Raw genomic sequence first — 13645 nt, forward strand, 5'->3', positions numbered from 1 at the left:
CTTTGGCTTGAGTTGATGAAACTATCTACAAAATCTTACTGCTAGTGGAAATGAAGAGATGTTACCGGAGGCAGTGGTAAATGGTTGTGGCAATGCACTAGATGAATTTGAAGCTCAGCTCAGAAGAGGATACAAACAAAGTTTTGTGTCTGCATGTAATAGTCTGAATGACATCTTTGGAAAAGGGTGGAATGGGTGCTTGAGATGCAGCGCTGTTGCCACAAGGAGAACAAAGTAGCCTCAAATTAGCTTAAAGTGTATGACATTTCATAACCAGAATTTGAGAGACTGCAATTGAACAGTGTGGTAATAGTTTGGGAACCAAGGGTCAGGATAAAATTGTGCATTACCAGCATCAATGTGAAACTCTTCTCCATGATGACCATAATCTTACCAAAAGGCTTCTATAGATAAAAGTTAGGATGAGGAAATGTATAACGTCTTGGAACATTGGGAAATGATGGGCTTGGGTGGAGAGGATTTAAGTATGTTTGATAGGAAAGAATAAAATCAAAACAAGGCTTTACCATGAAGGTAACTCTATTGAAAACTAATAACATTTCAACAAATCACAGTCATAGAAAAAATTACAAAGGAGTCAAAGATGGATTCTTTTAAGAAGAAGGTGATGATATCAATATTAATGGAAGAATGATCGACAAGATTAGCCATGGTGTTCCACATCCACAACATTCTCCTGCCTCAGCTCATCTCTTTCTGAAACCTTCATTCATACGTATGTTTCCTCAAGAGTCAACTATTCCAATGCTTTTCTGGCCTACCTCCTGACTTGCACCCCCAGTAAGCATGAACTCAACCTTAGCTCCACTGCTTATATTTTATTCTCACTAAATATCTTTCATCTATCACCCCTGTGCTCCCTGACTACAGGTCTCAATTTTGAAATTATTATCTTCATTTACATATACTCTATTATCTCTTCCTATCTTATCTGTGTTACTTTCTCCAGCTCTATAACTGTCTCAGATCTTGTTGGTATCCAATTCTGGCCTTTTGAGTATCCTGGATTTTTTTTTTTACTTCACTATTAGTGTCTATGCCTTCACCTGCTCACATGCTAAGCAGTGGAAATCACTCTCTAACCCTTTCTGCTTCTCTACACCAAATCCTTGTTATCCATAGGGAATAGGGGCATGGACTTCCAGCATGGATACCGCTCCAATGTATCTCTCCTATCTATCAGGAAGGACTGTGCGATTGGACCGACCAAGCTTTTGGTCACCTCTCTGAATATCACCTGTTAATGGGTGATGCTAAACACTATTGATAATTCTCCTACAAAGTGCCTTTTGGCAGTTAAAATTGCTGTTTAAACATAAATTGTTGTTTTTATTGAGTTGCAATGACATTTTAAAATACCTTACATAGGACTGGGAGGTATTTTGCATGGTAGCTGTTTTAAAAAGGCTGTTGATAATAACAGTATTCATGGGATGATGATTGCCTCGAGGAAGAGAGCAATTGACAGTGTTACTGTCAATTGACGTTACTACCGACAGTGTTAATGTTTTCTTGTGTATAGCTCTTTTGCATTTCCTGCACTTCTGCCCTCACACCCCCTCCCCCCAACAAAAATTAAAACATATCACCCCACCAACCTCCGCATCCAGCATTTCATTCTCCGCCACTTACAATCCGACCCCACTCCCTGGGTGACATGTCCATCCTGGGCCTCCTCCAGTGTCACAATGACGCCACCCGCAAATTGGAGGAGCAGCACCTCATATTCCGCCACGGGAGCCTACAGCCCGATGGCCTAAACATGGAATTCGCCAGTTTTAAAATTTCCCCACCCCGGCCTCATCCCATGTCCAGCCCTCCCTCTCATCCCCGCCTCCTTGACCTGACACAACCTGTCCATCTTCTTTCCCAACTATCCGCCCCACCCAGCCCATTGACCAATCCCCACCATTCCCTATCTGCACTCACCTATCACCATCCCACCTACCTTCACGAGCCCCACCCCTCCTCTATCTATTTATTTCCCAGCTCCCTTCCCCTTCCCCATTTCTGAAGAAGGGTCCTGACCCAAAACATCAACTTTCCTTTTCCTCTGATGCTGCCTGGCCTGCTGCGTTCCTCCAGCTCCACACTGTATTGTCTCTGTCTCCAGCATCTGCAGTTCTTGCTGTCTCTGTAGCTCTATTGTACACTAATCGCTTCATTCAGGCTTTAACTTGCTGAAGTATTTAGATGACATACCCGCTAAACCAAGGTTTCCCACATCTTCAGTCACAGTTCTAACTGAGAAATCAGGCATTATGCAAGTTGCAAAATGGAATCATGGTGGGAAAACGTTTCGGATACAACACCCTAAACTTTCAAGCAAACAGACAAATCTGGAGGTGCTTGGGAGGTCTGGCAGTATCTTTGGAGAGGGAAACAGCATTTCGAATGCAATACGACTTCAGAGCTTTCTAACTTCATTATAGTCCCTTCAGCCAGTCATTTGTTGAATTGAGTATGAAATTTAACACAATAAGATTCAGAGCATTTTTGATCAGTGCATAAAGTCTTGTGCCAAATTTCAGCCTTTTTTAAATGGCAGCAAACGGACAGGATTATTGCATATCTGAATTTGAAGTGCTGCCTATATAAATTACCTGCTGATGTAGTTATAAAATATTGCTGTTTAAAAAGCAAAAGATTGAATGACACATAGGCTGGATCCTGGGTTCTTTGGGATTCTGCTGCTGAGACCAAATGAAGGTCCTAAACCTGCACTTGCCAGCAGTGGCAGCAGTCGTCCAGGAAACGGCTTCCTAACTGGCCTCTACCACATTCACTGTCTTATGAAGGATGGTGGGCAGGCTCCTCATGTTGCCAGCACAGTCCGAGAGCAACAGTATAGGAACGTCAGCATCCCCATCTGGAGAGGTGCTGGCTGCTGCTAAGGCTATTTGGTAATCACATGGGTGCCTCAACATTGAGACACTCTCACTGCCTGTACTGCAGTGAAGAATAACATAAGATCAAGGCTGACAGGTCCTTTGAGTTTGAGGGGAAACCCCTCCACTGGAAAAGGTTTGATTGTCATTTCCTCATCGTTGGGGTATGAAACCTCTAGCTTTGGCTTTCCTATGTGCTACAAGATTGCCACAACTATTTAGTTGACTGCCTTAACTGTGCCCCTAATTGGGGCATTAATGAGCATAATTGGTGACCCAACTGTCTGGAGCAGACAATCAATCTGATACCCAGCCATTCCTGGGATAGGTCCCTGGCAACAGAATTCCTCAAACCCACCATTGTGAATCAGGGCAAATTCAGGCCATTGTAAGGACAGAATGTGTATTGCATCATCATAGTTAGTGTTCAAAAAGATCATTCTTTATTTGTTGTTGATTAGTCACTTCCTCATTTATTTTTCTATTACTTTCTACACAGTGCCACTGGTTTTAAAATGTGAATTAAAATATTACGAGCACTACTTTAATGATGTAATGGCATTATGTCTTCACTGATAGTGTTCTTGTTCTCATCTTCAAACATAACCAAGATCAGATGTCCTGAAGTTATATCAGCAAGGCAGACACCTCCCTTCATTTCACAATTTGCCTTTTTCTTGGAATTTCTTCATGGATGATGATCTTAGGGAGCTTGTACTAATTGGTTACAGGCCCACTCGTGTCTAATCAGCCCTATCTGTGATTCGTAGATTCTCCCACAACGGCTTCAGGTAAAAGTGTTGTTGCTGCTCGGAAATTATATCTATAATTTTCCTCCTTTTCTAATTTATGCTGGCTCTTTGCCCAGTCTCAAAGGTGCCTGTAGCATACCTGAAGTTGAATCTCTAGCCAACATGACCTATGGGCTGCCTTTCCCTCTGGTGATTATCAATGTGACATACAGGGAGGAATTTCTTCAGGTAGTCTTGAAACATTTAATGTAGTCTGTCTGTTCCTTTTCATAGTGGTCAGCTCTCCATACGAGACAATTTGGGATGGGTCACTGTTGTCACTGTGAGCAACATGACCTAGCCAACACAATTATCTTTGAAGAAGGATGGCCTCAATACTGGTGAAGTTGGCAGTTCCGGGACTTCAGTGTTTGTGATGTGGCCCTGTCAATGGATCTTAGGCACTGTCAATAGCACTGCCTCTGCAACATCCTGAACATCCTCAGGACAATTTAACTTAGTGGCTCTCTAAAACCATGCCAACTATATAATCGTTTAAGGTTTGGAAGACAACTAGTCAAGAATGATAAATTAATGGAGCAGCAGAGAATTTCATTGATTTTAGTTTAAAATAACTTGAAGAATAAACTGGAATTCATTTTCTCATGAATGCTGCTGCGTAATGGTTCTGCTCAAAGATTCACTTCAGGAGTTGCAGGAAGCTTGTGTGCTATTTTTCAAAAAGCTAGAGGTGAATTTTTTTTTGAGCCAGGATTATATGTTTTGTTGAAGGAGTTATCCTGTTTGCAAGTGCAGAAATATTTTAATGCTACCACTGATTGCAAAACAGACAATATCCCATCGTTCTCAGTCATTAATTACGGCCTTTTTGAATATCATAGTGCATTTTGCATCTTTTCTACTCAAGTACCTACATAAAACGGGCATTAAACCAATAAAAGTTTGAGCTGTACTTACCCATTGTTACAATTTGGTGAGCTTTCTTTCAGATTAATATTTGAGAATGATTTAATTGGCTGCTTGAAACAAAAGGTCTTACAGTTTTCTAATGTTACTCATATGACATTTTACTTTGGGCTATGTTTTACCAGTTGAGTTGTTGATAAGATCACCATTTATACTTCAATTTTCTGGATGTGTGACAGATTGAAAATTCTTCTTGTAGATATCCACCTAAAGACATTAGTATGTTGGCATTGTGGTATATTAGGTTCTTTTATGACTGTTTCCAATCAAGCCCTGGGTAAAGCTCTATCCTTTCATCATCACCTTCTGGGATTGACTCCAGCTGAGTCCATCAAAATGAAAGTCTCTCACTTCTCTCCTGATTCCTGTAATAATCTGGTGTGAAATAGAGTTGGAGAATCTCAAACGTATGTCTGGCCAGCATGTGCCTGAGCATGATAAGACTGATCATACTTTAGAGGTCATGAGCTTGGGAGTAGAAATTTTAAACAGGGAGAGATAGATCATTATAACAGAACATAGGGAGCATTATTCTAACCGGCTTTGCCAGATGTTCCCAGTTTATTTCGCTGAGCAGTCTCAGTCTTTGGAAATTTGTGACCCATTTACACATTGATCCCTTATTTCTACCTACCTCATTCACAATCCAGTCGTTTAGCAGTGCTTAGAATGCTTTGGAGCAAAATTAGTTCTCAATATGCATTTTTGCTTGCGTGCAAAATTTACATCTGAGCCCAATTTGCAGGCACCTAGATTCAATCTGTTCTGGAAACAAGAGCCAGACACTTCAGTGAGAGTATCAGGCAGTTCCCTAGAAGATGATCAGTTCCTGATTAGTATATGCAAGGGACCAGTTTGCCTATTTTAGGAACCTGATGATAAATTTGGCTAAAACCTGAGCTTCGCTGTTCAGTTTTTGCAGGACTGTCACAGTCTGATCAATCATTCCAAAAGGAACCAGTGAAGAATAAATAGGTTTTTGTTTTCTCCATTTGTTTTAATGAACAACCAGGAGGAGAACTCTTGCTTCTTCAGCTCCATCCAAACCTCATGAGCCCTGTAGCACTCCCAAGAATTTACTTGTGGGCTAGCTCAGCAGATTCAGTGAAAGACCCAACAGGTAACCTGCAGCTCAGCTGTACTGTTGGAATTAGTAGGCCCCAAGATCCAATTGTGAGTGGACTTCCAATCTCTGCTATAGTTGTCTCATGTGCTTGAATGAAGTGTTGGGATAAAATCACTGTGAAAACCTGTTGCTTTGACATTTAAATAAGCAGACTGAAAATGCCACAAAGTGAATTCAGCCTATATGGGACATTTTACAAAATGTTAAAAAGGAGTTTATCATTTGGTTCAGTAACTATTTATATTTTAACTAAATGTAAACCTGTGATTGGTTATTTAAAACACTAAATGTGACACTGATTAATTAAATACAGCAAAACATTTTAAAATGTTAAAAAAAGTGTCATCCTTACCAAAAACCAATGTATAGTGGATGCTGGAAATCAGAAATTGCTGGAAAAACTCAGCAAGTCTGCATCTGTGGAGAGAAAGCAAAGTTAACATTTTAGGCAATTTCTGATTTTGTTCCCATCATCCGTTATATTGACTTACTCAGATTGATCTGTACTTATCAAAATTAACATAAAGGGGAATATTTTTGGAAACAACTTCATATGGAATGCAGGGACAGGACTTTCATCAGGGAGGTACACTCTCTCCCATTTTAAAGAAACAAAACAATGGATCCTGCAGTGGCACCTGTACTTATGTGGGTAGGAGCAGCATCTATGCATACCTGAAGCACTGACCTACTGGTCTGCAACTGAGAGGCCACCTCCACATATCAAAATTAGCCTTTTGCCACCTGTTGGGATCTGGAAACTGACAGGAAAATCCCAAGAAGCATCCTTTAAGAGCCTACTGAGGCCTGTTAATGAGTTGTTTTGGCCACCTGCCATGTGTGGGAAGGCAACCCCACCATACCCTCATTCTCCCATCTCACCAGAAAAAGGAACAAGAGGTGGAATGGAGTTAAGGAATTGGTGTGTTTCTCCCTCCAGAGGTTCACAGTCAACTTCTGGATGCACTACTCCAAGAGATTCTACAATGGTAACAAATTGTACTTCTTCAAAGCAAATCAACATGCAAAGATTTTTACTTTATTCATACCAAGGGGGTGAATTTTGAATAAAAAACATTTGTTACTACACTTTTCATACCCTTTAGTATCTAGTTTTCAAGTTACAGCTTCCTAATAGTCCAATAAAATAGAAATATGATCCTCATTAATTCTGTATAATTAAAGTAAGGAAATATTTCAGATTCTCTAGCTAGGAGGAATTTTTGAAATGCCAACATTAACTTTTTAGCCGATGCTTTTAGAAATAGCCTCAAGGCAAAAAACAGGTATGTAAAGAGGTTAATGGGGAGGGTGATGGAACTGGTGGAGATGCAATGGATTTGGCTGATGACCTTCATAGCCCTTGCCAGTTATTATCCCATGGGAAATCTTCAAACCAATTCACACTATCTAACTGATTAGTGGTTAAATTAATTAATGTTAGCTGATCTCAGCTGGGCTTCCATTTGGTGTGCTGTTGGCAACTCCACAGCAATGAGTTAGGAGCAATGTTGTGTTGGTCACAGGGGAGTGATTGACAATGTTTTCTTCATTGCGTGAACTTGGGTTAGATGATTTATCATTCAGTGCAGACTATTCCCTATCTCATTTTCTGCAGCAAGTGAAACGTGTCTAATCATGTGTAATGTTTTCATCAGTCACTTTCCTTCACCAAAGAAGAAGCCATAAATTTGGAGTCAGTTAAAATGCTCATAAATTATTTAAATTTTAAACAAATATGATTAAATTATCGTGGGTTTATGTTAGACCGCAAAGTCATAATAAAGTAATTACAGTGCAAGCAGATAACTCACAGAAGGTCAAGTTTACAGTTATCTGACACTTCCAGAAACAAAAATCATCTTTGCAATTTAACTTTTATTGTAAATAAGGGTTTTAAAATGGTTTATTTCTTTTCACTGAACTAGACTTATGACTAATTTAAGAAATTATTTAACATTGTTTTAAGCAGCTTGGTTTGAAAATGGTGGATGTGCGCTCAATAATACAATGTGACACAAGCTATCTCCTGAGTTGGAATCCACCTCCGGAGGACATTGACCAGAGAAAATGGATGAACAGATTAATTTATCAAAAGTTTTTAAGCAAATTGCGATGCTTGATTTTCTCCCACTGCATTCCCCTAAATTGTTAGCAAAGGGTTATTAGAAACTTGTCACTGCATTTCCTTCAGAAACGGCCTTTGCCATTACAGGGGTATTAGTTCCCTTTGAAGTGAGAGAAGCAGCAGTGGGTACATCTGTCTTTAGGTCCAAGGACGTTTTTTGTGTAGATCGCCTCTCCTGGATAGAGAAGCATCTCCAGCACAGAAAAATGGATCAAGACAGTCAGTAGCCTTTCTACTTTAACATTTTCCTGAAGGATGCTGGTCTGAGCCTGCTTCCTGGTTGGTTGTAATCTTTAACATTAGATGGAACTGAATTTGGAAATCAAAATGTGACTTTTGGAAAAAAATAAATTAGGATAATAATAATTAAAATAAATATTAGGATATTCTGATGCTATCCTTGCAGAAAGAAGATTACATTATAGGCAATTTAGTGAAAACTGAGGTTTGGAACTCTCCTGAGGCATGCATGGTTGGGGTGCTATTGATGCTGGAGGCTGGTTCCAAGAAAAAAAATTACCTACATGAATTATATAATCTCGTTCTGCAAAAGACAAATTAAACAATCCATAAAAGGCAATGAAGAAAAGGTGGTAATTGATTTGAGTGGTTTTAAAGATTTCATCAATTAGAAAAACCCACAATTGATTCGATTTCTTTAAAATAGTAATATTTTTCATTCTTTAGAAAACATGCATTGTTGGTTTTGAATTTTTTTTAAAGCTGTGGACCATAGTTCTTCAATGGTGGCACTGACTAACACAAATAGCATAGATAATAAGATAGGCAGCTAAGTCTGATGTTGTTCAAGAATATTGTATCATGTGTCTGCTGATTGTAACACAAAGTCATTTGTGATAATGTGATCCAAATGGATTAAGATATGAGGATTCTGGTTGTAACACAGGGCACTCAGACCAGAGCCAGTAGTGATGACTCAGAACATCACAAATCTATGCTACGACCTCTAAAACAAAGTAAAATCTAAAGGATTTATCTTGCTGAACTGAATGATAACCTGAGTTAGAGAGATAGTAGGAACTGCAGATGCTGGAGAATCTGAGATAACAAGGTGTAGAGCTGGATGAACACATCAGGCCAAGCAGCATCGTAGGAGCAGGAAGGCTGACGTTTCGGGCCTAGACCCTTCATCAGAAATGGGGGAGGGGATGGGGTTCTGAAATAAATAGGGAGAGAGGGGGAGATGGATAGAAGATGGATAGAGGAGAACATAGGTGGAGAGGAAACAGACAGGTCAAAGAGGCGGGGATGGAGCCAGTAAAGGTGAGTGTAGGTGGGGAGGTAGGGAGGAGATAGGTCAGTCCAGGGAGGACGGACAGGTCAAGGGGGCGGGATGAGGTTAGTAGGTAGGAAATGGGGGTGCGGCTTGAGGTGGGAGGAGGGGATAGATGGGAGGAAGAACAGGTTAGGGAGGCGGGGACGAGCTGGGCAAACCTGCAGCCCAATGGTATCAATGTAGACTTCACAAGCTTCAAAATCTCCCCTCCCCCTGCCGCATCCCAAAACCAGCCCAGCTCATCCCCGCCTCCCTAACCTGTTCTTCCTCCCACCTATCCCCTCCTCCCACCTCAAGCCGCACCCCCATTTCCTACCTACTAACCTCATCCCGCCCCCTTGATCTGTCCGTCCTCCCTGGACTGACCTATCTCCTCCCTACCTCCCCACCTACACTCACCTTTCGTGGCTCCATGCCCACTATTTTGACCTCTCTGTTTCCTTTTCACCTATGTTCTCCTCTATCCATCTTCTATCCGCCTCCCCCACTCCCTATTTATTTCAGAACCCCGTTCCCCTCCCCCATTTCTGATGAAAGGTCTAGGCCCGAAACGTCAGCCTTCCTGCTCCTACGATGCTGCTTGGCCTGCTGTGTTCATCCAGCCCTGCACCTTGTTATCTCAGATAACCTGAGTTAGCTCAGTCTACATTTCATTGTTCCATATTGTGTCAAAGAAGAAAAATGGCAAGCATTCTCAAAGCTCTCGCAAAAATGAACTTTACAATTAAGGGTTAAGAAAACAGTCTTGTTAGTGACTGGGCACACAGCATTTAAAATAAACAATAATCTTGAATATGAAAAGCTCAACTGTCTCTTGCTGTGACTATGCATGTCCCATTGCTTCTGTTTCTAAGAGTGATGTCAATACAAAGAATGATTCCCCTTCTCTGTGTATTCTGCCTGAAGGTAGGTCCTTGGCTTATTGTTTACTGATGATCCATCCTGAGCCATTTTTCTTTGCAGTTTTCTGTTATCAATGGTAGTTTCCCATTACCTTGTGCTGCCAGAGATTGGATGAGGAGCAAGGTCCAAGTCTACTTCAAATGAAACAGGAATTAACCCATGATGTTGGAGTTATTCTAAAACAATATCTGGTCAGCATAGCTAATCTGCCCATCAAGGAATGATTACATATGTTATGAAGTTGTGTAGTGTAATTGTGAATTGGAAGGCAGGAAGCTAGAATTTGTTTGTAAAAGAAATGATAAGGGAGAAGAGTGTGTGGCTCCTTTAAGGGATAAAGTGCTTTTCTAAGCTTAGAGATTTATACAGAAAATGTGCCTAAGCAGCTGAAAGGGCACAGCCAGTTCTGTAATTGAAACACGTATCAATTGGCTTTGTGGTTGGAAACCTCAGGCTTGTTTTTATGTTTTGGCAATTAGCTGGAATGAGCCAATTGAATTTAAACCTGTTGGTTTTGACAATCTAAAAACAAAGCTATTGTAAGAAAATTGATATGTTACCCAAGCTATATAAGGAGAGGGTTTTGAAAATCAGTGTGAGAGCAAACCGCTATCTGAGAAATAAGCATATAGCTCTCACAAGAAATCACTAAGCTGTCAAAGAAAGCACCATCTATCCATAAAAGGTACCATGCACTTCTAGCTAAAAGTCCTCAAAGAAGACTTCACAGAGAAAACATCCATGACAGCTGGATTAGCAGAAGAAAGGCATTTATGACTTGAGAACAGCAGAAGAAATGCATGTAGACTTTGAGAGATTAAGTTTTAATTTATTTTCTTATTACTTGGGTTTATATAAGTAGGACTTGTGTTTATTGGAACAGCATACCAGTAGAATTTAGTTCAGTTTGGGAATAGTTAGTAGTTAAGGGGGCATTGTTAAGTTTGTTATTAATTCTGTTAATTTGTTCACCGTTAGGGTTAAATAAATAAATTTTTACTTGTTACTTATAAAGTGAATATCAGGGATTTTCTTTCATTTAACCTCCCCTTCTCCATTACAGTTTAACAGATTAGATGAGGTGAGGTGAGCTTCTCTCTGGGTGTTTTGGGTTTAATTATTAGAAGGGGACCTCTATTCCCATAACAGATTGGGGGCTTGTGTTTCAATTTTAATTATAAGAGGGGTTCAACCTCCCCTTCATAACACATATCTCTGTTGGATCCAAAGATAGTCATTTACACAAATCTCATCAACAAAGAATAGATAAAGCATATATGCAGTGAGCCTCTGGAAATGTTAATGTTCTTCCTACAAGGAAACAGGACATGTTCTAAACTATTTACGGTTTATAATAAAAATTCTAGTGTGGCAAAAACTGTACTTAAGTGTAGTACCTGTCACAACAAGTAAAGTCCTAGAATAATTTTGTGTCCACTATGAGGATTGTCCTCTCCTCACTAAAGTATAATCTACCTCCATAGAGTGTGATTCCCCAAGAAATTGTTGACTCAAAGACCTGAATTATTAAGAGTTGCATATCATTAATCCTCAAACTTCAATTTGTCTGTTAAGTATACCTGTCTTGTTTGTACTCAGTAATAATTTTCATGTCAAATGCATTGATCACATGACAGCTCAGGAGGGGAGGAACAAAAAGACACAAAGTTATGTGACAAATGTCACAATTCAAAGTTAAAGTATCAAATACATTGAAAGAAAAGAAAGCCCCTCATGTCACACTGTTTTTGTTTGAAAATGGCTTTTTCCCCAGAACAGAAGCAAGAGATTTACAATTTTTTTTCTAGTCGAAGGATATTCCCTAAGTCATTAGCCACGAATTGATTATTGGATATGTCTATTTTACTTAGGCCGCAGTGTGAACATTGGCTTGAAAGGGACAGACTAGATTAATTAACTTTCCTTCAACAGATAACATCATAAATGACCCAGACCTCAAACTATATGTAAGTAATGCCAGCTCATTAGTGCAGAGCTATTGAAAAGCTGAAGCCTTGAAGATAGTTTGTTCTCAGTTACTTTCATATAGCTATTATTTTGCAAGTGAACATTTTGGGTTGTTAATATGAAACAGTGATGCTGGGAATGGAATACATTGAACACTTATTATCCAACATTATGTGCCCTTGAAAAGAGTGACTTGCAAGGCTGTAACATAGGAGAGGTGAACATATAGACCAATGGAGATGGCACCCCAAAGGACATTAGTGTACTAGATTTTTTTTACAACAATCAATGATAGTTGTCATGATGTCCCCATTACTAAGATTAGCTTTATAATTCCACATTTATTAATAGAATTTAAATTCCACCAGCTAACATGATGGAATTTGAATTCATGTCCCCAAAGCAATCATTGTTAGTCCACTGACAATACCATTACACCACAATTGCTTTAAATATTATCTGGTCATATAGAGTGTAAAGTTTGGTCCAATAATGTACCTCTACCGCAATTGTTGGACAACATGTTCCATTGCATCTGAATAGTATTTTTCTATTTCCTTTCCCATCCAGCTTGTAGTCTGTCGCAATAAGATTGCAATTAGTCCCAAAATAATACTGCTTTATGCATTTACGGTTATATGCTTCAGGAAGTGGATTTGAACATATCAACATTACTTTCATGAAAATGCCTTCCAACCAACTGAGAAAGAAGATATTTATCAATCATTCTAGGTTAGATTTTAACCTATAGGCTGAAAGATCAGTGACCAATCAACTACACAATCCAATTTCTTGAATTACTTTTCTGCAGAATTCTGTCTATAGTTTCATTCCAGCAATTATATCCATTTAATATTTCTTTATTTCTCCTTGCTACAGTTTCACTGGAGATTCTAAAACCAGTTCAAGCATGCGCTATGTTGAAACCCAGTCCATGCAAATTGGGGCCTCATATATGTTGCAATTTAGCCTTGTGATGGGCTGTGGGAAGCTGTTTACATTGCATGTGGACAACCAAATCAGACTGGAGTACTCCACCAACCATGGCTTGACTTGGCACCTTGTGCAGGAGGTAAATATTTAAAATAAGTTTCAGGAGTCACTTCGTGATATAGTCAGAAACTTGCAGCTTATAGGAACATACAAACAATGAGACAGAGACCAGCCAGTCCAACAGGTTTGTTCTGCATAGTTATGGAATAATTAAACATCATGCTCCCACCTACTAACTTTCTAGTATGCACTAATTCATTTGATTTTATTTAAGCATTTCAACACATTAAAAGTAAAAAAAATTAAATTCTTCAAAGAGAAGTTAAGTCATTAAATGATAAATTCAGCGTATTTTTCTTTGAAGAGAATTGAGGCAGCAGTTTCAACTCTTGCTGCAGAAATATTCCCATCCAATGTAGTTCACTGTTATGATTGCTGAATTTATCCAACTTTGAATTAATATCATTCCTCTTACTGTTCAAAACTAATACAGTTTCATTTTAGTTGTTATCATAATCTTTTCAGAATGACCTAATAGGTTCAATGTTAAGCTTTGAGAAAATTAAATGAGCATACGCTTTGTCTGAATTGCGCCATTGAGAA

General features: G+C 39.3%; 1 protein-coding gene across 1 annotated transcript in view; it reads left to right on the plus strand.

Moving 5' to 3' along the window:
* Positions 1-13121, plus strand: part of LOC109922687 (reelin-like) — a gene marked incomplete at both ends in the record, with an annotated part of 46110 nt that extends 32989 nt beyond the window's left edge. The window contains one exon of the mRNA XM_048621448.1: positions 12929-13121. Within this exon, the coding sequence (XP_048477405.1) occupies positions 12929-13121 (193 nt within the window). The remainder of the gene's footprint in view (positions 1-12928) is intronic.
* Positions 13122-13645: the final 524 nt, after the last annotated feature.

This window comes from Rhincodon typus, unplaced genomic scaffold (assembly GCF_021869965.1).
Source record: "Rhincodon typus isolate 14 unplaced genomic scaffold, sRhiTyp1.1 hic_rhity00000673, whole genome shotgun sequence".
Classification (NCBI taxonomy): domain Eukaryota; kingdom Metazoa; phylum Chordata; class Chondrichthyes; order Orectolobiformes; family Rhincodontidae; genus Rhincodon; species Rhincodon typus.